General features: G+C 41.5%; 2 protein-coding genes across 2 annotated transcripts; both read right to left on the bottom strand.

The window, feature by feature from the left end:
- Window positions 1-3,703: 3,703 nt before the first annotated feature.
- LOC113999171 (stem-loop binding protein) lies at window positions 3,704-11,369 on the bottom strand. Its single transcript, XM_027742387.2, has 8 exons — window positions 11,142-11,369; window positions 10,758-10,889; window positions 8,203-8,307; window positions 7,626-7,685; window positions 7,240-7,371; window positions 6,520-6,669; window positions 5,432-5,513; window positions 3,704-4,691 (listed from the first exon to the last, which is right to left on the bottom strand). The coding sequence occupies exons 1-8, from the start codon at window positions 11,183-11,185 to the stop codon at window positions 4,575-4,577; spliced, it is 822 nt and encodes a 273-aa protein (XP_027598188.1). The 5' UTR covers window positions 11,186-11,369; the 3' UTR covers window positions 3,704-4,574.
- A 3,993-nt stretch (window positions 11,370-15,362) lies between these two features.
- LOC113999168 lies at window positions 15,363-26,646 on the bottom strand. The gene is made up of 13 exons (XM_039383440.1): window positions 26,643-26,646; window positions 26,210-26,507; window positions 24,466-24,582; window positions 22,601-22,705; window positions 22,118-22,237; window positions 20,932-21,081; window positions 20,168-20,305; window positions 19,376-19,492; window positions 18,378-18,485; window positions 17,846-17,959; window positions 17,415-17,528; window positions 16,476-16,668; window positions 15,363-15,767 (listed from the first exon to the last, which is right to left on the bottom strand). Exons 1-11 carry the CDS (start codon window positions 26,644-26,646, stop codon window positions 17,423-17,425), a joined length of 1,377 nt encoding a protein of 458 aa, XP_039239374.1. The 3' UTR covers window positions 15,363-15,767; window positions 16,476-16,668; window positions 17,415-17,422.
- Window positions 26,647-26,685: the final 39 nt, after the last annotated feature.

The raw sequence follows: 26,685 nt of genomic DNA, 5'->3' as shown, positions 1-26,685 counted from the left end.
ACAAAAAGGAACGTTGTTTTTGTTAATAATTAGAGCCATCCCTGTACCTCCCAGGAACTTTCTCAATAGAAACTTGGATAGACAGAAAGGCCCCAACACAGACAGCTGGGCCCCACTTTAACCCACAAATATAAGCTCCAACTTTTCCACTCAAAATGAAATTATTTCTCGAGCGTTTGAATCAGAACCTTTTGGATAAATTAGTTTTCTCTTGTGCTCAAGCACAATCCAAGAGGTAAGAGACAAGCTCAAAGAATGAATAGGACTGGTAATCCAAAAATACAGTGGGGGCCAGAAGTGGCAGATGTTACATCTTGGTTCCTTGTGTGTTTTGTATTACCCACATACCACAAAATTAAATACAACGCAAGTAGAATAAATTCTGCTCAGCAATACCACTTTCTCTCCTAAATAAAGTATATATACCACATCCTAACTACGCTGTTTTCGTTGAAAATAAAATGGATTTTTGACACTTTCAGAAGTAACTTCAATCTCTTAACTATCTATATAATATTTTGGCAAAATTTTTCCTAATTGTCATGAAGCACTCAAACTTAATTTTGAATAGCTAGTAAATATTCTTCCCACATTTTGAGAAACCATACAGAAGAAAACAACACAGAAGAGTAAGAATGTCCAGTAAGGTCAAAGTTCTTTCAAATGGGCTCTTGTACCAGCCCACTTTTGAAAAACAAGTGCCTCATCCCCCAGTTTTCCTCATAGATCCATACTCAGGAATCTGTAGTTGCTCTACATGTGCTTTACCTCCATGCCAGGGCTTTTATTTACATTAGAACATTTACAACAAAGCAGATAATCCTGAAAATAACTCCAGTAGATATGTGCATGAACAAAAGGTTGTTTGAATGGTATTTTGGACTCAAAAACAGATTCATGGAACAAAGATGGTTTTAGCTTGTCTTTCTTGGAGGCTTAAGGGGTTGTACTGGCAAATCTCTCCCAAAATCTGTCCTGCCCCCTCTAATTTTTGAATTGTCTGTCAGATACTGAACAGAAAGTTACATATGTTCCTTGAAGCTTTATGTGACAACAGCTAAGTCACGAAGGAAGACCCAATTAATGTCCAAGTGAAGGAAAAGTTGGGACACCTCAGCTCTTCAGTGTTCTGCCTTGCCACCCTATCCACACACACATACCAACAGCCCACCCAAAACCAGATGGAGCTTTAAATTATCCATAGCCATGACTGCTGTCAGTTAGCCAGGCTTGGCATGAGGATGCTGAAAGAGGATAAGGCTTGGTGTGAAGGGAGTAAGAGAAACATAAACCAGAAGGCACAGGTCTATAAAAAGCAGGGTTGACAGGTTCTGCTGCCCACGGAACAACCTGTTCAGTTTTATTTTTAAAGGAATTTAACCTAATAAGGCTAAAGTTTGACAGCAGCACTTGCCTGTTCTCCATCTGAAGCAAACTCCATTGCATGCATCTATGCACAGCTGAACATATGGATGTCACTTTTCCATGAGATCTGTCACCAGACACTGCCCTAAGTGCACGGGGTTAGCCCACATTTAACCACTAGAGGGCTTTATTCTATCACAAAAAACAAGTTTTCCAATTCAGCATTCAGTACCTTTGGAAAAACATCCAAACTCGGATAACATAATTGTTCTCTTCAAATGCCAGCCATAGAAACTAAGGTCTCTAAGTAGCTGAGGGCAAAGGGGAATAATTTGTAGGATTAAATACACTACTATGGATGGCCAGCTCCTTCAGGAAAAATTAACAAATCTGAGACTGTTTCATAAACAGCTACTGGACATGGACCAGTTACATTTCCAGGCTGGAAAATGCTCACACATACCTAGTTCCTGGAGGAGTGTGTGTGCTGAATAGCACGGACCTGAAGAGCTGAACAATTTCCCCACATTATACCAATAGCAGAATCTTTTAGTCAGACTCCTATATTTCCTCCTCCAATACAGATTCCAAAGAACACACATCACAAAATCCTAAGGACTGTCACAGAGAACTCAAATGACTCAAAAAGACCGGGGTTTTGTTTGTTTTAATAGTATTTGTTCATGTATTGCCTTCTCACAAAGAACCATAATAGCAGTCTCAGATATCATTCCTAGATAATTTCTGGAATTAATATTTTTGCTGAAGCTATGGATAAGGTTTAGTAATAAAAATTGATTTTCAGAGACATGGAATCTTTCAGATTAGTAGAGTAATAAATTTTTGTACAATAAGCTCTGAAATGTGTGTCTCCTCTAGCTATCTCAGTGGATAATTATTGGTTCAATACAGAATCATAGAATGGTTTGTGTTGGAAGGGATCTTTAAAGATCATTTTGTTCTAACCCTCCCTGCCATGCACAGGGACACTGTCTACTAGACCAGGTTGCTCAAAGCCCCATCCAGCATGTCCTTGAACACTTCCAGGGATGGGGCAGCCACAGCCTCTCTGGGCAACCTGTGCCAGGGCCTCACCATCCTCACACTAAAAAATTAACTTCCAATACCCAGTCTAAACCCCTCCTCTTTCAGTTTAAAACCATTGCCCTTTGTCAAAGGTCCCTCTCCAGCTCTCTTGTAGCCCCTTCAGGTACTGGAAGGTGCTGTAAGGTCTCTCTGGAGCCTTCTCTTCTCCAGGTTGAACACCCCCAGCTCTCCCAGCCTGTCTCCATAGGAGAGATGCTCCGGCCTTCTGAGTATCTTCATGCTCTAAATGGTCCATGTCCTCCCTGTCCTGGGGTTCCCAGAGCAGGATGCAGCACTCCAGGTGGGGTCTCACAAGAGCAGAGGGGCAGAATCCACTCCCTTGCCCTGCTGGCCATGCTGATTTTGGTGCAGCCCAGGACACAGTTGGCTGTTCATCCCTCAGCCTGGATTTGTGCTTGAGAGATTGCCCTCACCCACGTGCTTTCTTATTGCAAACCCAGGTCTAAGTAGCCTTAACCTTATGAAGGCTCTAAACAATCTCCTGAATATTCCACTGATCCAACCTGTTTGGGCAGCTATAATGGGGTAGAAAAACTTATTTTTTAAAAAACAATTCTACTGGCTGTTCTGATACTCAGGTATAGACTGACACACCACCAGTCCCTGCCTCCCCTTAAAAATCTTAAATAGTTCTTTCTCTACTGTGTCATTTAAGTCTCCATTTAAAGGATGAGTTACAATTTACTCCAGGGTTATTTAAGGTTTCCCTATCAAGTCAAGCTACCAGATTTTACGAGTGTCTAACATATTAGACAGCTGTAAGCAGTATTACTAGCTAAGATACTTGAGTTGAAGAGTTCAAGTGTCTCCACTGAGCCTGAGTGTTGTAACATCAACACCTAAAACCTTCATTTTAGAGATAAACCCAAGTGAGGTGACTGTAAAACAGGTCCTGTTAGTAAACGAGACTGAAGTGTCCACCCAGCTCTTCCAGTAGTTTTTCCTAGAGAACAGAATTTCTTAACCAGCTAATGGACATCTACTAACTACATAAACTGCTTCTAAGGAGTCTGTAAAAGGTCAACAACAGGCCCATTGTAACTCAGACTCAAATTCACCCTGCACAGAAAATAAACAGTTTTTAAGGTCCTGCTCAAAGTCAGAGGATGGTGCTAACACAAGTATACCCCAGCCTAGCATCAATATCTCAGATGCACAGCTTCCAGTCTTCTCCTGCATTTTGTTATCCACAGAACATTGCCAGTAGGAAATGAAGCTGAAGAGTCATAAGTAAAAGTAAAGGCAATTCCATTTATTTTCCAGCAACATCCCATGTAAAAGCAATAGAAACATTAACTGCTCTCAGCAGAAAATCTGTACAGTTGCTATCATTTACAACAGTTTTACATTTAAAACCAGCAAATTAGAAGAACCAAGAACTTTCCCTAGACGTTGTTTTCTTGACTGTATTAACAAATGACTGATGGCTATTTACAAATTTCAAATTCAAGCTAATGCTTCAAAAAAAAAAAAAAAAAGCCATTATTGCATAGGCTTTAGCATATTGACCTCCAATTTCTCGAGAGAATTTAATTTCCAATTGTTTCTGGAATGTTTTTGCAAATAAAGGGGTTTTTTTAGGGTAGGTAGTTAATCTTACAGTAAGTAACTGCAGTAGATGAGTTTACTAGTTACTAATCAGCTACGTGGTTTCAGCTGCCACATGCATTACTTCAAGTCAGACCTCTGTAGATGTAATAGCAAAGGAATATACAAAAATATCTCCCTACTTCGCTCTTTATCTGTGGGTGGTGGGCAACTGAAATTATGGACACAGTGGGGGAGGTGGTGCTGGGGAAACTGGTGAGATCTTGCTGTACTATTCATAATTACTTGAGGATAGCACTGCCTTTGGCTAGTTTTTCTACTGAAGAGTTTTATAAAAAAAAAATCTGATATACATAAATTAAAAGTTAACAAGAAGTCACACAACTTAATCGCAATTTTACATAAGTCTGATCTGGAGAATATGCAGACCAACCACGACTTTTAAAAAGAGTCTTCAACTTTGCTTAAGCTTTCTTACTATTAACAGGTTATGAATCAAGCTAACCTCTCAAATTTAAAGGAAACTTTCTCTAAAACAGTTTGCATAAGACTATTTAACTCACAGTATCAAATTCTTTCAGTGGTTCACTCAAACACACTTCCAGGTCAAATTCACCTTCTGCTTGATACTCAACATGTCTAAGTTTCGTGGGAGTGCCAGAACATGTATCCTGGAAGACCAAGGCAGTTTATAATTAGCAGTTAAGTACAGATTTAGTTAGGCAATAACCCAATTAACTTCTGTAATTCAGTTAGACCACCCTATAACAGAGCCTTACAAACACTTTAAAGGCCACACAAAACCCCAAGGCTAGTCTTAAGATTACAGAGATATAAATGCAGGCTTCTGCCCATTCAACCACATTTGAAGATTTCTTGCAAGTGTTTTAAGGATCTATATACATGAAAATATACAGAGTTAATATTCATTAGAAAAAAAAAATCCAGTAAGAAAAGCATTCTTAGATCTTTACTGAAGGTTACTGCTCAGCTGTACCAAGTGCCCTGTGGATATAAAAGAAGCCTAATTCTGTGTGCCAAGAAAATCACACCCTATTTTAACATTAGGTATTGCAATCTAAAGCATTATTTCCACTCTATGTTACAATTCACAACTGATTTGCTTTCAACAGATACAATTTCCTTTTGTAGGCTATGAAAAATTAGATATTTGTAATTTGACACGATTTAAAATTCTAACTCTCTAAGTCCAAGACTACAGAGAGATATTGGCTATAGCTGGAAAATATCCAAATTTAAAGATTACTCAGCTTTATAAACAATTCCTAAAACATAACAGATGATGGAATTTGTCAGGTATTCAGGTTACTTGGGATAAAGTTCTAAGTAAGGAAACAATTATTAACAAATTGTTAACAAATATATTTATGCAAATGACAGATAGGCTTACATCATTATCTTGACAGCTTGTTTGAGATTCAGAATTGCTTCCAACAGATTCTGTCTCCATCTCACCAAGGTCAACAGGACAGCTGTAAAATCATTTAAAAGAATACAACACAAAACAAATTCATTTTTTAGTGTTCAGTTGCACTTTGCGGTGCAGTTCTGAAAACAGTGAGCAAAGGAGAGCAAAGAGACCCACAGAGATCAGAGGGACAGTGGTGGCAAACTGGGGAAGGCAGATGGAACAGCAGGTCAGCTCCACACAGCCAAAATGAATTTAAGTCTTGAGACTAAATACTGCAACTTGTCAAAGACAAAAATGCTTCTATACAAATGATAACAAGTGTTATGGAAGAGGGGAAGAATTTTTTTTCCCCAGACAAGGTTTTCATCAATCTGTTTTGCAAAGAAGGTTTAATATCCACTGTACACAGACCCAGAACCCAGTATCCAAAGATAATACTAGTATTTCCACACCAAAGCTTTGCTTTTAGATCCCGTTGCTCCACATTGGTTTTAAAATCAGCACTGTTAGGGAAAACAGCACTTCATTAACACAGAACTGCTTACTGAGGAATTAAGTTAAATCTGTGTCCCCTTCATTCCTTTATTACCATAGTTTTTATTTTGGATGTTCCCTGATCAGCTGTATTGCTTCCTACAGAGGAAAATAAGCAGTTGCAGTACTCTGCATCTTTTAGAGTTTCTGCAGCTTGGACTGTGAACACTTGTAGACATGCTTTGAGTTTAATGGTACCTTAAGATGATTTCACAAGTTCTTCTCTCCTCCTCTCTGCTCAAGAAACAACATTTTTATACCACGTTCTTGAACTAGCAAGTGAGAAGATGTGAGGCACGTTCTTGTACACTGTGTTGGTCCAAGCTCAATATTCAGGGGATCTGCCCTTGGTGAGAACTCTCCAGCACTGCTCCTACCACAGATCAATCTGCAAACTGCTCTGAAAGAATCAGCTCGCCTCAATGGTGTGGTGTTTTCTTTTGCAGAGCACTGCAGAATGAACTGTTTGTTTTTTAGACACGAGACTTGACATATTAGTTTCTATAAAAGCACCTTGAACGCTCTGTACGTACATTTCTTGCAGATCACATCCCCCTTCAGTCGGTGGATCCCAGGAATGCAGTGCAACTTTCCACAGTTTGATCTGCTGGTCCCATGACCTGCGGCTGTACTTCTTGAATTTATTGGGAGTTCTGGGATGAACTCCTGGTACACGATGGCACCTGTTAAGATATTAGAAGTGAAAAATTAGTGGTTTTCACACATACATAACATAGTTTTAAATGCTAAGTCTTACAGCCTGTATTATTTGAGAAGAGACTACTGGGCAACTCCAGCACTCAAGAAAAGGTTTGCCCACTCCATATGAACTTTGTAGTTTCTCTGATTTCAAGTCAAATGAAAAACAAAAAAAAAAGGGTTATCAAGCACAGGTGTGGAAACCTCATTCCAGACTCAAGAGCGACTGTAGCCCATTTTGTCTTGTAGTTAACTCATGAGAAACATCGACTGCAAAAAGCAGTTTCATTTCCTCTTGTTGACAAGCACAACTAAAAGAACTTTCATTTCCATTTCTGCAGCATGAGGTATTTCTCACAGACCGCCTAATTAAAAGAAAACCACACCTAATTTGAGTGTTAGTGTGACTTCACAGTTAAAAAACGTCTTAAAACTTTTTTTTTAGATACTTTCCATTTGAATGTGTGTTGGACATCAAGTTTAGTATATTAAACATGCTTACAGAGAACAGGTATGACTCACAGTTCAGTTTTCCAGGAAGTCAGGTAGCTTACCTAGGAACTTCTTTGACATATCTATCATATGCAATTGTGTTTTTTCCGTAATTTATCTGTTTCTGTCTTCTCATTAAAACCACTTCATCTGTCTCAAGTTCTACTGTCGCAGTGGACTCCTTTGAATCAGAACTGAAGGAAAAAAACACAGTAGATTTGGGACTGCTGGAGAACAAGCCACACTCAAACAAACCCACTTGTAAAAGGCTACAAACAAACACCTTAAAACTTTTCAAACAAATGCTCTGGATGTTACTAAATTACACTGTAGGAGGAGACTTAAAATGAACTATTTTAAACTGAGTGTTTCAAGAAACAACATGGTGCATGTGAAAATTCAGACTTGTTTTCAAAATTTCCTCAGCTAAGCTAGAAATTTAACCTACCTTCCTGAGGAGGACTTCCTTTCTCTTGAAAATTCATTTATCAGGAGTTTTCTTCTGTATCTGTAAAAGTGCAAATCAGGATTAAGAATATATGTAACACAAAGAGAATATTAAGGCTCAGCCTCACAGTTGATTTTACTTTTCAGCAAAGCAGCAGCACCCCAGACACTGTAAACACCTTTCCACTATGGATGTTTCAGTTTTCCCTAATTTAAAAAAAAAAAAAAGCAACTGAGGACTTTCTTTTTCTACAAAATTCCCCTATTCTTATAGTAATGATATGAAAAACCCCAGCCATTAGTGAGACAGTACTTAGACGTATTTCAATCTAGGAGATTGAGGAAAAGCTTCTTCCAAAAGGGAGATACTTAGTGATACACATCCACTCTCCAGTGAGCATCCCATGACATTCCTGCAGGACTTAAGCCAAAGTTGACCTAAAAGCAGCAGCCAAGAGGCTAAGGTGGGCCTGATTTTACTACAGTGGTGAAGTTAAAAATACAAGTCAGCACAGATTCTACAAGACAACTACCATTTCCCCTCTTTTCCCCACTTGATCCTAAGCACCCAGGGGTACCTTGCAATTTCTTTGTTGACATTGGTCCTCATTTCCTCTTCTTCCACTGCAGTTCCCCAGTCTAAACACCGGGAAAGGGGTCCAGGGCCTTCTGGTGTTGTAAAACTAGAATGAAAAGGAAAAAAAAAATAGAACCCCTATGTTAAAATTTTGTTTTTTGTATTTCCCACCCCCAGCATCTCCTTCAATCACAGCTTGATCCCTATTTAATGTGTTTATTTAGACTACTCACAGTGGCTGTGAAAAATCTTGTGCTGTTCTATTAAAATGTCATCACTGTAAAATTAAGCATCAGTTCAGAGTTCCACCTTGAGGTTGGGTGGTTTGTGTTGGGTATTTTGTCTTAAAAAGTTTATGTAGGTATCTACAGAAACATAGCACTGTAGCATGTAATGCAGCTCACCCTTTCAATAACTTTCAGCTGGTGTCCTTCAGAAAACAGTACACGAAATACCAGCTTTACTCACTCACTTATTTTCACTCCACCAAATGACTTAAGAATTACTTATTCATTCATGATTGCAGACCCATTAGCTATGTAAGAGACAGAAGTTAGAACACAGAATTAAGATGTAAAGCTAATTAATTAAAATTACACCATAGCACCAGGAGTTTCTCCATGTGAAAATATGCCTCATAGAGAAAGCAAAGGCACAAAAAAAGTCATATTTTAACCAGCAAACTGAGATTTGCTGTGACTTTGCAAACTGGTTTAACAACTTTATTGCAGCCCATTAGCATCACAAGCAGGTTCAGAGTCTTGCAGGGGAATAAGCTCAGATCCCTTCTCAGCCATCTGTAGCTGCCTACATTTAGACTATTCAGTGTTTTCCAGTTTCTGTCCTCCTGATGACCAATTTTCCTTAAGTACTGAAAACTGTGTCCTCCAGAGCAGAGCTTTTTCAGAGGATCTTGAAATGCTCTGAAGACTTACGAGGATTCTGGGCAAACATGTCCCCTGAAGTCAGGGAATTAGATCCATCTACACTAAAACCAGCTTCAACTCCCTCCCTGCTCCCAAGCTGTCTAAAATTCTTTTAAAATGAAACCCAGTTACCAACTCAGCAAAATTAAAAATTCAGAGCAAACAGTACAGGTCCCTCTGCAAATATCTGTTCAATCTATATGGATTCTTAGCATTTTCTGATATTGATTTCTAGTTTTGCAGAGAGCACAGGCCATGTTCAATTATTGCTCTCCAGTGCTGGAGAACAAATAGCACAAACCCAGCAGTCCCAACACCTGAGCTTCTTCCTCAACACTGATGTACCTTTATATACTTGTTTGATTCTGCACCTGTGCTGCAATTACAGAGAATTAGGGACAACTGGCAGGGCTCTACGCTTTTTCTTTTCATTAATTTGCTCTGGTGCCAGACATACTGAGCTCAGCCATCTTACTCAAGACTCTCATCCCCATTTCACACCTGGTGAGAGGTTCTGTTGCTGTGCTAGGACTGTAAATGGTGCTCAAACACTGCCACAGGAGCAGAAAAACAAGGCTACAGCTGGCCCCACCTGAGTCTGATCTATGACCCAGCCTCCATCCTGCTCCTCCTTGCTTTTTAGAATTTTAATTTGGGAACGTTGAATTGGCATAAACAAAAAAAAATAGTAAAAAAAAATTTATCACAGGAAGAGAACGATTTCAGTCAGAGCTGAATCCAAACTGAAATGAAAAAAGTACGCCTGCTCCATTTAATACTGGAAGACACACAGAAACACTGCTTATTTAGGTTGAAGCTGATGAAACTATCTGTAGTTTCATTCTTGTAGTCCTATTCAAACATGCCTTCTGAAATCAATTTGAGTTACTTTGCATATTGTAAGTTGAGCCATTGACCAACATCTTCCCTGCTCACTATCAGGAAAGGAAAATGGGTAGTTACAGGGCACAGCCCATGTCATTTTAGATTTGAAACCTAAATTCAATCTTCTGGGGCTGTGGCCACAACTCCCATCTGCTGATCAAAGTCACTAAAGGGACTTGTGGCATGAATATCTTGGACTGTAAATGTGATACTTCAACTAAAATGAAGTTCAGCTGTGCTGGGCAATGGTAAGGAAGGCAGAAGAGCAGCAGTGTGAACACACTGGGAGACCTCAGAAGTGGATTGCCCCCCACACGTGCTGACACAACTTCTCAGTGTAGTCTGTACTGCCTCCAAAAATCATGAAGGCAGATGACTTCTAAGAATTGAATTTTTGTCATCTTTTTTAATTTTACCACAGCGGTTTGTACAGTCTATATCGACAGATAAACAATTGTCCTGTACAACTATTTCTTTGTGATAAATGGCAATAAGCAATCAGGAAATAGGGCAGAAAATTATCAAGAATACAATTCAAGAGATAAGAACTAAATATTCACTCTTCAGAAGTGACTCTAAGGTAGGAGCACTGCCCGAGATCCTTTTCCCTCCTTTAAGACCAGCTATTTATGGCTGATGAGCGACCGATAAACAGCCAGGGCTTGGAAAACTCAGTAGAACAGCCAGTTCACAGCTCCTGGCGAACAAAGAGCCGGGAGCCGCTCCCGTGGCCAGCACCGCTCACCTGTCCTGCCGGCTCTCCGCAGGACGGGGCTCGTTTTCCTCAAAAACCGAGGATTCGGGCTCGTTCTGCCTCCGCCGCCTCCCATCGGCGCCGCGTTTCCGCGCCTGGGCCCAGCGCGGGGGGTGCTGCGGGCTGGAAAGAAACACGGAAAAACACAAGGTGAGCACAAACCAGGGGGGTTTTAGCGCATTAAAACCTCCTTCAGACATCGCAGGTATTTATTTACTCATTTCACTCCCACAAACCCAGCGAGGCGGCTCCCCCCCCGCCCCACCACCACCAAGCACACCTCAGGGCCGGAGGGGAGCGAGGGCCGGAGAGCTGCGGGGGAGGGGAACGAGAGCTGGGCCGCCGCCACCCCCCGCCTCATCCCGGCGACACTACCTGCTCTTCGTGCTGCCGTGAGGGCTCCGCTGGCGGAAGGACATGGCGAGGGGTGTCCTCGGCAGGGAGGGCCGGGCGGTGAGGGGGGAGCGGAGCGGGCGCAGAGGGAGAGCCGGGCGGTGACGGGGGAGCGGAGCGGGCGCAGAGGGAGAGCCGGGCGGTGACGAGGGAGCGGAGCGGGCGCTGCGGGGAGACAAGGACAGAAGGAGCGCCGCCGCCTTCCCGCTCGGCCCCTTCACATCTCCCGCCGGCGCTGAGAGGCAGCGCCCGCCCCGCCCCCCCGCGGGACGCCTCCAAGGGGACAGGTACGGGAGGGGGGGAAGGGGAAAGCGGAACTCCCCGCCTCGCGCCTTTACACACTGATACACACCCCACACACCCCCCTCCGATAGTGTGGTGGTTCAGCCCGCTCCGCCCGGCTCCGCCCCCGGGGCGTGTTGGCGGGAGAATCGGTTTTTGGCGCGCGCCTGAAACAACAGCCAAAAAAAAAAAAAAAAACCCAACAACAAAAAAACCCACAAAACCCCAGCCGAAACAAAAGGAAAAAAAACCACAGATCTCCGCGATTTAAATATGAAGGATGGCCGGTCACCGACACAGCTCTTCTGCACCTCTTCAGGGTATTTCAAGGGACGGTTCAAACCCTACGGCAGACGGTTACATTTATGTTGTTTAAAAAGACATGCCGTTAAATAGTTTTTCATATCAATAGTGAAGGAAGTTGGGTAATGCCACGAGGTTGCTATGCCTTGGTAAGCAGAGCTTTCCGGTGTTTTTAACAGCACTTGCATGCACAGTGAGATCCTGCTCATCCTGAGAATCCGGCACACACTAACATTTTGCAACAGTAATTTATAAACAATCCGGAGAACTCCTGCAACAGAATACACACAGCTTTAAACAAAAATACCTTTGCAGCCCCTGTGGCCTGAAGGCTGGTGGACACTTCAGAAAGATGCAGCACACTGAGTTTTCTTCTTCCAGCCTTACAATCACAGGATCATTAAGGCTTGAAAAGACCTTTAAGATCATCAAATCGATCCATTAACCCAGCACTGCCAAGGCCACCACCAAACCATGTCCCCAAGTGCCACATCTGGTAAAACAGATGTCAGAAGTAGCAAACAGAAATTGTCTGAGTAGTTTTTTTTTTAATGTGTGTTGTTTTTTTTTTTTTTAGTATCAGTTTAAAACACAAAAGCAACTACTGAAGTGCAGCAATGCTTTTGGAGAGACTTTCTGAGCACAGCGACAGGGTGGTGTTTGGTTTTGATTTTTTAAAAATAAAGATACGCTTCAGCCTTGCGATGCACAAAGGATGGTGAGAGGAGGATTTGCATCTCCAGTGTGGAAATGAAGCAGAGTTTCACAAACTACAAATTTCTCATGTAATTATTCACAGAAATGGAAGAGGCCTGGTACTGTGTCTGGTCTTCCCAGCCATCACGTACACAGCTACGTGCCTAGTGCTCCTGACTGAAATCAGTACTGTTTTGAGAAAAGGTAAGCAAGAACTGTGTATACTTTCCACTCATTTTTCCCCTGAAGGTTGTACACAGGTCCTGTATTTTTCTCCTCAGAGCATCTCTGCTGTAGGATGTGTCCAAAACGCCTGGCTCTGGGTGGTAACAGTCGGGCTGGCTCCCACTTAGATCTGAAAATAGTACTATGAAGGGATTTACCTTGAAAATTCCTTTCCTGTTGCCTGGCCTTACTGTAATTGTACAAGCTCACATCTTTCTGGGTGGCATCTGCATGGACACCCACACTGCTGCAGTAAAGTCGGCTCTGCCAGCACCTCTTCTTTCCCACACTCCACTGTGGAAAACAGAACTGTGTTCCTGAACCAAGGACATGCTTGAAGTACAGCACAGGTTCCAAATATGTAAAAACAAACTCCACTCCCTTCAGCCTGGCTCTGAGATAAGCTGACTGGAACAACACGTTTACCTGAACACATCCAAGCAAGCCAGACAGGACAGCTCCAGTCTGGAAGCCACACAGTGCTTTTAGCATAACGCTACGTACAAATTAAATTCAGTTTATCCAGTAGAACTGTCTGCTGTGACACAGCTCAGGGACTGCAGCTGCCTTGCATCCTTCTGTCCTTGTCAGCAATAAAAATCCTTCAGAAAAGCATTTTCACACCACAGTGGGAAATTTAGGGAGGAGATATCCTCAACTGTGATCTCAAAGCAGGAGTTTTACAAACAAAAGGTACACACGAGCCATGGCATTTCAGAACTGCCAGTGAAGGAAAGTTTCCACAGACATAGATAATGTATCATCTGTAAGGAGATCCTCACAATGGAATCATGCCAACACAAAATACTTGCCACTTCCAGGAAGAAATTTAAACCTGGCTGGTGAAGTTCGGGGTGTATTTTGGCTTAATTACAAACCGAGCACAGGTTTAGACAAAGGAGATTTAATTAAGTTGGGTAAAATTAAAGGAAGGGTATCAAATACAAACTGGGGGTGGAGTGCCAGACTCCTGCTTCACATACCTCAATTGTAGACTCTAAAATAGCCTTGGGTAGGTAAACAAGTGCATGGACAGGCTGCATTCCAATTTTGGCTGCTCTGTCTGGACTGATGAGGTTACTGTTAATAATTAGAACACGTGGTGATCCTACATCCAGTGGCAGCACTGCACGAAATGATTTTAGCAGACCTCAAACCTCACCTGCTCAGCATTCCTTTCCTTGTCCAAGCATACAGAACCTGGATTAGTGAACAGATCTACCCAAAATTTCACTGCCACAGGCAGGTTAGTTACTCTATTTCTAGTCTAGGTATCTTCAACCAAGAAATATAAGATCTTTTAAGGACTGCTGAAGTACAATTCTTATGGATATGTGTCCATAAATTCACTGCAAGCCCTGTCCATTTTAGGCAAAAGCTTAAGGGCTCTTAATACTCATTAAATACTTAAGCAGAGTTTAAGTATTTCATGACAGCCTATTACTCTCACCTGGCAGTTCCATCTTCTCCAGGAAGACACCTTTCTCACAGCATAACAGCTGCTGGGGCTTCAGCTGCTCCCTCCCACTAGGTTACAACACCCTAAACACAAGTTCAAGATAAGACGCCAAAATACAAACTGAGGGGTTGGACACAACCTGAGCTGTAAACTGCATTCAAGAGTCTGATTTAATATCTGAAGACTCCTCTTTCCCCCTTTTAGCAAGGGCTAATAAACCAAAGACAACACTCAAAATAAACAGAACACCCTAAAACAAATGAAAAAGGACTACTGAACCCACATATTCCTTTTATGATCAAACTCTAAAAACATAACAGCAAAAGCCGACTAACAACGATTTTTAAAGTCTTTAATTCTTCTGCATAAAGGCAAAAAGCCAAAAATGTAACACATTCCCTTATTTACAATCATCATAAATCACATGGAAGCATGCACATTGGAACAACAAGGTTCTAAATATTACTTCTTAAAAAAAGTGCTGTACAGATGTGTCCCTTGCATACACACACTTTGTGCTCCGTGGTGTGTGACTGAGCCACCCTTGTGCTGGGATAAATGCCTCAGCACGCCTGGAAATAACGTTTTGGAACTGGGAGTAGTTTCTGGGGAAGCAGCTTACTTTCAAATCAGCAGCAAAATGGGATTTTAGCCCTTGGGTACTGCCAGCCCCACAGCAAGACTGTGGCAAAAAAGCAAAACCAAACTCCTGCAGAGAGACAACTCCCAGCTCTAGCAGACATTGGTATCCCAGGACATGCTACACAAAATGCCACAAGGACTATAAAGTTCCTGTAACTGGCACATGAATTTTGTATAAACCACTGTAGCCACAGCTCTCACTTCAATCTTCTGAGCACACTGCCGGAAGAGTAAAACAAAGGAGAACCTATCCCAACACCATCACATTCCTCAGACTGGACAAGAGCAGCTCCACATCTGCAAATACTGCTTCTCACCCCCAGTTCCTGTAGGAACAGCAGGCACTGAAATCATCCTCTTACACTCTTTAACAGGAGACTGGCTCTTTGGGTCAGGCTGCAAAACACATAAAAGCAAAATCTGGGTCTTTAAGCTGTGCTACTGTTCTAGCAGTTGCTCAGCCCCTTCAAGAAAAGGATCTGATTCTGATAAACTATCACCTTTTCCTTTCTCTTCTCTCACTTGGCTTAGGCAAATGCTATCTTAATACATCTCAGAGAACAATAAACAGGCCAAATGGATGACCACCCACTCCAAAAGTTCTCAACAGCTTGTCTTTAACAACTGGAGAAAGGTTGAAATTATCTACATTCTTCTGAAGCAGTTCTTCAGGCTGGATGTACAATTCTGGTCCAGTAAAGCAAAGGGACTCCTTGGTTTTAGGGCTGACATTCCTCAGTTTGACTGAATATTGAACCAATTCCCTGGTATAACATTTAGGAGCAAGATCTCCATATGGAATGGCAGGATCCATCACCTGAAGTAGCCTTTGCAATGTGATGCACATGTCACCTGCGAATGCAGGGACAGCAGAAACTTTCTCACAAAAGCTTTAAGGAACATCCATTGTCACTGTAGCACAGGCTTCATGAAATCTGAAGTTTTACACTTGAGGCACAGCTTGTAGAAAACAATCTATCCTTATAAAGATCTGGAGAAACCTAAACAAAAAAAACATATAACAGCATTTTATAAATATCTCATATATTCCTGAAGTATTTGTGAAAGAGAAGAGGAAGCACCTGAGCCTACCATTCCCAACCCATCGTAAAATTTTCATCTAAATGTCATTATTAATTCATAGAATACATTTTTCTCTTAATTCTAATTAATGAATTACTGACATATCTTAGGTGTCCTGCTGACTAAGGTTTTCACCTAGAAAGGAACCAGGTACATTCATATTTACAGACATTTAACTGCGCTCCAAAACAGCCACATTTATTTTTCCTGTTTAAGACAGAAATGTTATTTTAACAAAAAGGCAGGTGGTGTGGAATTCCACCATGTAACCCACTGTCTGGTTTTCAAGCAAGATTAACCTTCCACAGACAAAGTTCCTGCCATTTGAGAGTTAGAGGTCATCACACCTAAAAGCCATGGTTAAAGGCCGTGTCGCTCTAAATACTGACCTTTGCATCCCAGGAAACCAATGTGCTGCTCCATAAAGAAGCTTTTTAATTCACTTTGTACATTTTACATCTAACACAGATATTTTTTCAATTAGAGTGATTACAAACCCCCTGAAAATATACACTCCTTAACTGAGCCTTATTTACAATGCAGACCACTGCAAAACAGCTGAATATCAACTATCTAGAAACCAGAAAGGCTCTGAAGTGGGATGTAGACAGAAATGCTTCTTTTACCTGAATAATTTCACCTTGTGTTGATTGCACGTTTGCTGACTGTAAATCTCTTCCTCTTGCAGTGCAGATCCTACATGACAGCACCAGTTTTCCAAGACTTGATCTGCTGATCTCAGACTACATCCCTATTCTTCAAGTCTTTTTCTGTCACAGGAGAAATTCCTTCTTCAATACTTCTATATACAAAGAGAGACTAGATATTTTCAAATATTGAATTAGCACTTTGGCAAAGTGAATGCATATTAAATCTTACTCATGCTCAAAGAGTTTAAATTAAAAATCAATAAAATCAAAAGAAAAATGCTATCAGCTTTTTTTAAAAGCTCTATCTGCCTTTTCCTCCTATTGCTAGAATGCAAAATCTGAATGTAAAACTGATTTTGTGCCATATTCTTAATGAGCTTTATTGTGCAAAATATTCAAAGATCACTGTTTAACATTTAAATCTTAGTCCACGTTTCCAAGCCTGCACCAAACATAGATCAAAGACAATCTAATTACACAAAAGATCCCCTGCTAATAAAACCTATTTGACCCAAGATTACTACCCATCCTATTAATGTACCACAGGAATCTACAGTCCAAGAAGAAGTTTTCACTAAAATTTACTGCTGCAAAACTCAAAGTTGTGACTTCATTACAAAAATATGAAGAGATAGAAAAGGTGCTACTGCAATAATTAAAAAAACTGGCACTTTTCATTTGAGTGATAAAACACATTTTCTACCTGACAGATAAATATTTCAATTTAGCAAGTGTAAATCATTAAATCTTTTCATTCAGGTGCTGCATTAAATACAAGAGGATGGGATAAAATACTAATATAATAAAGGAATAAAATAAGATCTGCTTGAACTGAACAGTTTGATTGTGTAGAATGATACTGTGGATGGGCTACTAAAACAGAACAGGTTAAATAAGCAGCCAGCACAAACTCACCTTGGTATTTAAATTTTTTTCCTCATTATTGTATCTTCAGCATTTGCACTTCCCCATCCTCTTTCAGGGTATTCTGACCGATGTCCTTCCAAGAAACTGCTACAAAGTTTAAGCCTACAAATAAAAAAAAAACACAAACCAAAGACCAAGTGGCTTTATTATGGTAACCTTTTAAATCTTTTTACATTTAATAGGGCTACAACCTACGTATTCTAATATAGACTGTAACATGAGAACATAAGGACAGAATTTTACCACACAACAAATACTGGCCAACACATCCCTAAGAAGAACAGTAGGAAAAAAAAAAAAATTTAAAAATCTATCTTTACAATAAAGGTTTGGATTGAAATACAGCATTATTCAACAAAGCTTCTAAATTAATCTGCAAAACAACCCCCAAACCCTGATTGAAGAGCTGCGTTTCATACCTCTCCAGCCTGCAGTCTGTGTCTCTGCAAGTTTTGCTGTCAGGCAGAAAGAAGTTGGATTTCTTCTGTTTCGGATTGTTCAACCCTGAAGAACAACCCGCTGGAATTGGGTCACTGCATAAAAACAAATAACTATCGTTGATGTCAGCTACAAAACAACCTCTAAGGAGACAGAGAGGAAGCTTCCAGCTCCCAGGCTGAGGAAGTGAGAGGTGAGTAACAACCACAGGGACCAACTCTGCCAACTGCCACTGCTTTTCATAAGACAAAGACCATGAAAGGGGCTCATCTTTTGGCATAACTTAATGGCAGACGCAGCAGAAAGCAACAGATGGAGAGTCAGACTGGAAAAAGCCAAGTAAACTCAAAGAACAAAAATAACAACGAAACATATCACAGGTTGGAGTAAATGTAAGGAAGGAAAAAAAAGTAGCATTAACCAATGAAGGAAAAGATTAAGAAGAAAAGCGAAGGGCCCCTTCACAGCATAAGCAATAAAAAGAAATACTGTCATAATCTTTGTGGTATTTACCTTGTTATTTCTATACCTTGCTGTACTGTCATTACTTCATCATCTTCACCAAAGGCTTCCCACTCTGAGCATTTTGAAAAAGCCTCCTGATGTCCTGAGTCAGTAAGGCTGGAAATAAAATGAAATGGTCTGAATCCATGCACCTTTGTCACACAGTTCCTCTTAATTTTTCTGAAGGGGGAATAAGTAGAGAGAAAAAAGCCAACCTGTATAAACATTTTTACTAAGGTTAGCGTGGAAAGTCTGGTAAACCCCTGAAAAACTTAAAATGATTGGTCAAGTTTTCTGGTGGTTCTGACAAAACTTTGTACAGTTAAACCGTGCTCTCCTCTACACAGGCTATCGTTTCTTAGTTGTAGGAAGACTTCTTATGCAGCAGATAAGAAAGGAGAAAAAAGGAAATATGATACCAATAGCTACAGAAGTAGCTTAAATCTTGAACAACTTAGAATAAAGGTGTTGGCCTGAAAAACTCTACCCTTGTATTATTCATTTTTTAACAATAACCTCCCTCTGTCCCAGGTTGTGTGACCCAATTCCTTGTTGTTCCAACCAGCATTTTCTTCCACACCATCTTTCACAAGGCAGGAAAAGGCTTAATCAAAATACACAAAGCTTCTTTTCACATCCCTTGAGGGGTACATTTAATACACATAGTACAGAGAAAATGTAACTTAGTAATAATTAAACAGGCAGCGAGTTTCAGCAGTCCAAGAGAAATTAAGAGCAGCATATTAGTGTTGCCTAAATCTACACACAAAAAACCCCTCCCCTCTGTGCTGTGACTTGTGACACTGAAATTTTCTTCATCTTTGCAACAGACCTCTGTAAATATTTGCTATCATACAACACAATTGTTCTGGCATGATTTCCCTTCCTCATTAAATTGCACATACATTTACATAAAATTAAAGCTATTAACAATACCAGTCATATTCCAAAAGTCAGTTCATATAATCAATGAATTTCCATATTTGGAAATCAGAGTCATTTCATACCTTTCCAGTGTGTGGTACATCTGCACATAAGGGGCTTTGCTCTCTGAAACCACAGAGGACTCAGAATTATTTCTTTTTCTGCGTTTCCATACTGGAGAAGAATCAGATGAACAGGGACTACAAAAATAAGACACAGATTTTACACACATAGCATTTTTCATCTGTGCTGAAATGCTTATCAGAGTTCTGCTAAATAATGGCACATGCTACACAGGATGATTCTTTTTGAGGTATGATTCTTGAGGCACACAGAGGAACACAGAAAAAATGGCTCAAATTTTGGTAACCATGCCATTGTATTATGGAATGTGAACACAACTGCAGAAGCAGCTTGGAAGCAGAACCATTTTGAGCTTCACACACATCCCCCCCCCAGGACAAGATATCTTAGTAAACAGGGAAGTGCATAGGGCGCTTCACTGTCAGTCTCCCTGCTGTTCTGCAAACAGGTATAGTACTATTAAGGATGGTGACTCCTGCTTCTGAAAAAGTCCCCCTACTTTCAGCACATGCCAATGGTGGTCAAAGAAACCTGAGTACCCCACTGTATAAACAGAGAAGCTGAAAAAACACTGGCTTTTCCTCCTGTTAGTCATGTAATTCTGCAGTGCTGTTAATTTGTCCACATTCAGTGCTCTGTACCACTGACGGATTACATTCAACATCAAGTGTCAAACTCCACAGCTGCATTTTAACTGCTCTTCCACAGAAAACATTTCCTACAAAAACCTGACAGCATCGACATGCACTGAATTATGTCCCCAAGTTAACCACGAAAGTTTCATCTCCTACCTCTCAGGTGTGCAGTCAGTCTGCCTGCATTCGTCTTCACATTCATTTCTCTTCTGCTTTTCGTCAAACACAAAGGAGGCAGAAATGTCCTGATCTTTGCAGAACCATTCCTGGGAGCTGCCTGAGGGTTCTGTACTACTAAAAACAGGATGGAAAAAAAAAAGGTTTAAAAAACAGCCCATCTGGCTTACTGCTCCAAGGAGACAGCAGTTAAGCTGTGGTAACAATTAACAGTTCATCCCATATGACATCCAAATGGTGTAAAAACTGCAACTTCCACCATAGGTCAAATTACAACAGAGTAAAACTATTTACACAGTGCAGTAACAGAGCCAATAGAATTCCATTCACTCTTTTCCTCCCTAATTTACTATTCTAAATCTTGTAAAGTATGAGCTGGCATCAAAGATGGAAAGGTTATCAAAGTCAAGGAACAGTAATTAAATTTCTGCTTTTGCCTATCTCTTTCTAGAAAAATAATGTGACCTTGTGCTCACCAGTGTAAATACACAGGGGAAGGGAATGTACTACTGCAGACAGACCAAATGCCTCCCTCTCCAGAACACCTGATTAAAGATCAACTCAGACTAAGTAATGGGAATTTCTTGAAGACTAACAGAATTCAAAAGGAAAACAAGGCATTCAAGGAGACTCCCACTTCTGAGCCTGATCTCCTCCCTTGCTCCCAGTCAGGAATGCTCTAAAGGACATACAGAGCCCTCCTTAATTCCTTAATGCCTGGCTTAATTCACCCATTTACACACACTGGCTGCAGATCCCAGGTCTCTTCAGCAGGAGGATCCCAGGCATGCAGTGCTATCTTCCACAGCCTGATCTGCTGGTCCCAGGATCTACGGCTGTACTTCTTAAATTTGTTGGGAGTTCTAGGATGAACTCCTGGTATTCGCTGATTCCTGTAAATACATAGTAACATTTATTATTTCAGACCATTATTTTCATTCTTAAAAAAAAAAAAATTCTCAGTCCATCAGATCCCAGTGGCATCAGTAGTCTAATAAATAAAACATTCCTATTTTTAAATATCTAACTGAAACGTGTCTATTCTAAAACATTGTCAAAAATAGATCACAAAAACAACAACTAACAATAACACGCTGAGTCAGATTTGAGGTTCATCCAGTCCAGTACTCTGACAGCTGCTAAAAGCAGATTCCTATTGCTCATGGACAAGTATGAAACTGAAGAAGCATAACTCATACCCCTTCATTAGCAGCCTAACCTCCTGCTACTTGTACTCAGTTTTCCTGAATCAGGTGCAGTTTCTTTGTATTCAGTGTTGTACTGAGTCTGGCTGCGATGGAGTTAACTTCCTTCACAGCAATCCCTGTAGTGCTGTGTTTTGGATTTATGTCTAAAACAGTGCCAATAACACACTATTTTCTGGCTGTTGCTGACCAGTGCTTGCACTTCAAGGCCTCCTCTTCTCCCCACTCAGCCCTGCCCCATCCCACAGCCATTAAGCTGAGGGAGAACACCAAGTTGAGAACCTACACTGGGGAGACACTGTAACAATGCTGTCACAAAGCAACCCAAGACTCTTTGAAGAAAAAGACATTACTGAAAATGTGACCATGCTACTGTGCTACAGTCCTCATCCAAAGACGACATTTCCTGGTACCAATTAACTTCACACTAGCCTAGCAACACTCCCCAGAATCACAGGGAGCTGATTAATACAGAATTTATTTAAAGTATACTTGCTTCTAACAACAGCAATCCACAAAGGGAACATTTAGCTTTAAATGTTCCCTATCTACATTTGCTCATATGCAGAAAATAGCTGACTTCTCTTGAAAACATCAATTGGTTTAAGTTTCCTTCACTTGCTGTTCACAGAATTTAAAGAGAACTAAAGCTCTGTGCTGATCTATGCACACATCAGGAACAAAAAAGAATTTATTTGGAAATCTGCAACACAAGGCAACTTACTTTGGAACTTCTTTAATGTATCTATCATATGCGAGGGTATTCTTTCCAAAATTGATCTGTTTTTGTCTTCTCCTCAGAACCACTTCATCTGTTTCCCTTTCAGCTGGATTAGCAGAATCACTTGAAAACAAAAATTACACTTAGGTTGAAAGGAACCTTAAGAGCTTTACAAGAAGTTATATAAACAAAAACTCTAGAACTTCCTGTATTTTACTCTGATAGGCAGTAAGCAAAACCCTTACCTCAGTAGTTTACAGAAGAGAAAGTTGTGCTAACCAAACCTGAATCTGAAATGATTATAGAAGTAGCTTTTGAGATAAAACTTCTCAGTGCTACTCTCTCCTTTAGGCTTCCTTCAGGCTCAATATGAAAGAGCCTGACTGTGTTTCAAATCTTCTTTAATGCATGTAAAGTAGTCAGAGATCATCAGATGGCTATTGCTAAAACCAACGCAACAATACTTAGTAATTGTTCAGTACTTACTTTGTCATTTTTTTATTTGATGTCCTCATTGTTTTGCCTTCTTCAATTCTACCTTCCCAGCTGGGGCAGCTAGAAAGAGACCTAGAATGTTCTGGTGCTGTAGAGCTAGAAAATAAAGGAAATTCAATATGAATGTCTGCTTCTCGAAACATATTTAATGAACAGAAACTTCAACAGTGGACAAAACCAGCTCCACAACCATAAAACCACGGGCATGCCCCTACTCTATTTCAGTTCAAAGTCACCTTCAGCAGTGATGTAAGATTATCAGTTTTACTTTGCAAGGAAAGAAAATGGTCTTGAAGTGAATCTCCTGTCACAACACCTCACGATCTCTTAAAATACTTTCATCTCAGCTCTCTCTACTACTTGAAGACCTTCTGGACATATCAATTCCATCAGATATCCCAAGTCATGGAATTACTTGAGGTTAAAATTAGTCTAGTTGCTGCTCTCCATTGTCAGCTAAGGTCTTTTTAAAGGACCAGGGAGATGCTTAAGAAATAGAAAAACATCCATCATGTGAGCAGAACTAGTATTTTGTCCGATGATATCATATCCCAATATCATAATTTCAAAATGCAAACTTTGCTGTGCAAAGCCAAAAAAGCAGTCAGGAAGCTCTTAAATCATCAATTGTATCACTGATGTTCTCCAAGAGATGGAACACTTACCAACTTCCTCATTAACTTAAAAAATTACGGCATTATACAGTTCCCATTTATGTAAGTGTTGAAAACTTCTCCTTTCAGTCCGCCCTCTTTTGCCAACATTACTGCCTCAACATTTAACATAAGTAATACAGAAGTAGATTGAGCTTATAGTCTTACTTTCCATAAATAGTTTCACATCAACAGATGAAATTACCATCCATGCTGACAGTGTCATTTTAACACAGGAAGTAAAGATTTCACACTAAAAAGGAACATATCTACTCAGCAAAAGAGAAACACAAAACGCTGCTGGCACATCCACTTATACCCACACTCAAAACATAGTTAGTATTTTTCATGACAGCATCAAAGACATAGAAAACACTCCTGAATACAAGGGTTTTCCTAAGCTCTTCAAAGAATTAATTTATTAACAAAGCAATATTAAACATGCCATCAGAAATTACAATCACATCCATACAATGTAATACTCAGAGATGTATGAATTATGTAAAAAAAAAAAAAAATTCATGTACCCTCAGTAAAATATTTCCTCTCTTCTAACTTACATTCTGCTCGGTTTTATGCAAATATCCAAGCACTCACCACTTTTCACCTTGGTGTCAATCTCAACCACTTCCTCCACATTAAGACACCACTGCCTCTGTCTTTAGTCTGGAATATCCAAAAGCAAAGCAAAATCCTCCTAGAATTACCTACGTATAAACTTTTATCTCATCTCAAATTGTTCCTTGTACTGGACTACGAAAAAAAAAAGCAAAAGTGTTTACTAAAAACTGCAATACAGCTGAACATACCAAGTGCACTGTCAAGTGAAGAGACAAAGATGGTTTGCCCACATTTACATGCATAAATGCATAGGCAAAGCATGAGAGTAACAGCATATGGCTTCAATGGGAATTTTATACTAATACTGAAGACTACAGCAATAAAGAGTTTAGACTACTGCCTCAGTATATACCATTTCTCCCTTTCATGTGGAATACTTGCTAATATTATGGCTTGTATTTCAATCAGACAAAATGGGTGGTCGTCTCTTGGCAGGATGCAGGTATTATTTCCTAGCTCCATGCTACTGTATTATTAGAAAACATTTAATCTAATCATGGCCAAGCTTTTCTTGAGTCCTAAAGAAGAATGCAAGAAAGTGAAGATTTAAGGACACATTTAAAGAAGACATTTTTTCCTTACCTCTCCAGCCAGTGGTCTGAATGCTCACATTGATATTCCTCAAACACAGAAGAATCTGAATCATTCCAGCTTCTACATTCCTGTTCTTGGTGCCAGCAGTGTGGATGTTGCACAGAACTAGAAAACAAGAATTTTCATCTGAAATCAAGTCCCTGGTAGTCACTGAACGTTGCCTATACAAACCAAATATGGACAATATCAGACAAATATCTGATTTGGCAAACAGGTATGTGATTTGCAAGAACTTATTCAGGCAACACTAACTTAACAAAGGTGTTAGACAATGCAATTGCTGAGAAAAGGCCTTTGACTAATGCAATTAGGACATAAGAATTTTCAAATAAACCATTAATATTTAGATAACAAAAAATATATTCTATTTGCAAACAAAAAGGTGGGGGAAAAAAACCCTAATTGAGGAGTGTCCCCAGGGTTTATGAACCTGTGCCAAAGTTCAGACTGTCCTCTGTCAGCAGTGCATTATTTGACACTTACTGTCCCATTCAGTAGTAAACTAGTGGAAAAGGCAAATGCAGAAACATCACTTCAACACATGGAAACAAAATGGCTAAGCAGAAGTAGGTCATATGTTCACGTGGAAACACTTTTACCCAGGAAATCCTTTACCAGACACTGCAGAGCCCTCATAAGGAACAAAGACCTGACTCTACTGCTTTGCAACACACCGGCGGGACAGCCAGAGATTGCTTAAGGGTTAAGAGTTCTCTACATTTTCCTTCTCAGTTCTGGGGGCTTGGACCTCTTAAATGACAGGTTGCTAAACAAAACACCCCCACAGCGTCTGCTGACACCAGACTTGGCTCCTGGGCCAAGGACCACACCTGTAGATCCACCCTCACCGCCTGCCTGGGAGAACGACCTGGTACTGCAGGCTCTGCACAGCAAACACACTGCACCTGTGTGCCTGTGAGTAACAGCAAACACAGGGCTCTTTGTGTGCCACGTCTCCGTGGCTTAAGTCAACAAGTGAGAGGAAAGGAAGGTTTTTGATATTTTAATCCTGCATTAACCACCGATGTTTTCCTTCCCTTCCTCCTCCACCCCGACTGGCTTTGGGAGTTTCCCACTCCCAGAGGGCTCAGAGTTACCACCAAGACATAGCACAGACAGCTCGCTCCAAATCGCGGATCCAGGCAAAAAGACACTGCCAGCGCGCTCGGTTTTTGCAAAGGCAGTAGATGGATAAAACCCTCCTCTAACAGCCTTCAACAGCAATTACTCGATTTAAGGACTTGAAAGAAACAGCGGGGAAAAAATGCACCCCAGCTTACGTACAACAAGACAACACATGCCACTGTTTGAAAATGCAGGAGGAAATGCTAAGCGAAAATGATGACTTTTACAAACATTGCAGTGTTTGCCTCGTACTGCCCGCCCACGCCAGCCTGAGGACAATCCCAGTGCCCCCACCGGGCTGGGGCACCGAGCCCGAGCCCACGCCCTGCCCGGGCTGCTGGTCCCTCACTCCTCACCGACAGGGACACCAAGGCAGCCTCTGCACGGGAGGCGAGGGCGCAGGAGAAAAGGGGATGTTTGGCAGAGGATCCCAACCCTCCAGCAGCTCCTCCCGGAGTCGCCCCAGAACAGGCGCCCTGGGACGGGTAGCACCCCCCCACCCCCCCCCCGCCCACACCCACAGAGGAGCCGCGGTAGCTCCAGAGGCGCCTCGAGGGAGCGATGCCTGCCCGCCCCGGGTCCCCCCGACCCCCGCGTCCGCTCCCACCTGCGAAGCCCGGCCGGATCCCCGCCGCCCGGGCGCCGCTGCCCGCCGGACATGGCTGAGGCGAGCGGCGGCTCCGCGGCCGAACATGGCTCCGGCTCCGCCGCCAGCGCAGGCGCGGCCCGGCCTCCTGGAACGCGAGGGTAGCGCAGGCGCCCTCCGTGTTGTGCCACAGCCGGGAGAGAGCCCAGTGTGGGGAAGGCAGAAATGTGCTGTTTCTGCCGGAAAGCCGATCGGGAGTTACAGGGGGAGGCGAAGGGTCCTGCAGCCCGCGCTCCTGTGAGGGGCAGGGCGCGGCTCCCTCACGGCGAGAGCGCCATGGCCCTCACAGCCTCTCCTGTGCCCTCACCCAGGATAAGGGCGGCTGGAGCCCCCGGCCCACTGGGCTCGCTAATCCAGGGAAAACCCCGGCTCCCACATCACAGCGTTACCTCACGCATGAGTCAAGGGTTGGGTTTGGGTCAAGTTAGCCTTCTGCT

The sequence above is a fragment of the Pipra filicauda genome, unplaced genomic scaffold (genome assembly GCF_003945595.2).
Source record: "Pipra filicauda isolate LSUMZ 115617 unplaced genomic scaffold, ASM394559v2 scaffold30_size5312502_pilon, whole genome shotgun sequence".
Taxonomy (NCBI): domain Eukaryota; kingdom Metazoa; phylum Chordata; class Aves; order Passeriformes; family Pipridae; genus Pipra; species Pipra filicauda.
Note: the sequence above shows the minus strand (reverse complement) of the source record. Positions and strands in the feature narration are given on the sequence as shown.

Coding starts and splice junctions, on each gene's coding strand:
- LOC113999168 (XM_039383440.1), bottom strand. Junction 22,706..24,465: donor TCAGACCACTGGCTGGAGAG/GTAAGGAAAAAA, acceptor TTTATTTTCTAG/CTCTACAGCACCAGAACATT. Junction 19,493..20,167: donor ACTGACTGCACACCTGAGAG/GTAGGAGATGAA, acceptor TTATTTTTGTAG/TCCCTGTTCATCTGATTCTT.
- LOC113999171 (XM_027742387.2), bottom strand. CDS start 11,185: ATGTCCTTCCGCCAGCGGAGCCCTCACGGCAGCACGAAGAGCAG. Junction 7,686..8,202: donor GTCAACAAAGAAATTGCAAG/GTACCCCTGGGT, acceptor GCACTTTTACAG/ATACAGAAGAAAACTCCTGA. Junction 6,670..7,239: donor TATGTCAAAGAAGTTCCTAG/GTAAGCTACCTG, acceptor ATATCTTAACAG/GTGCCATCGTGTACCAGGAG.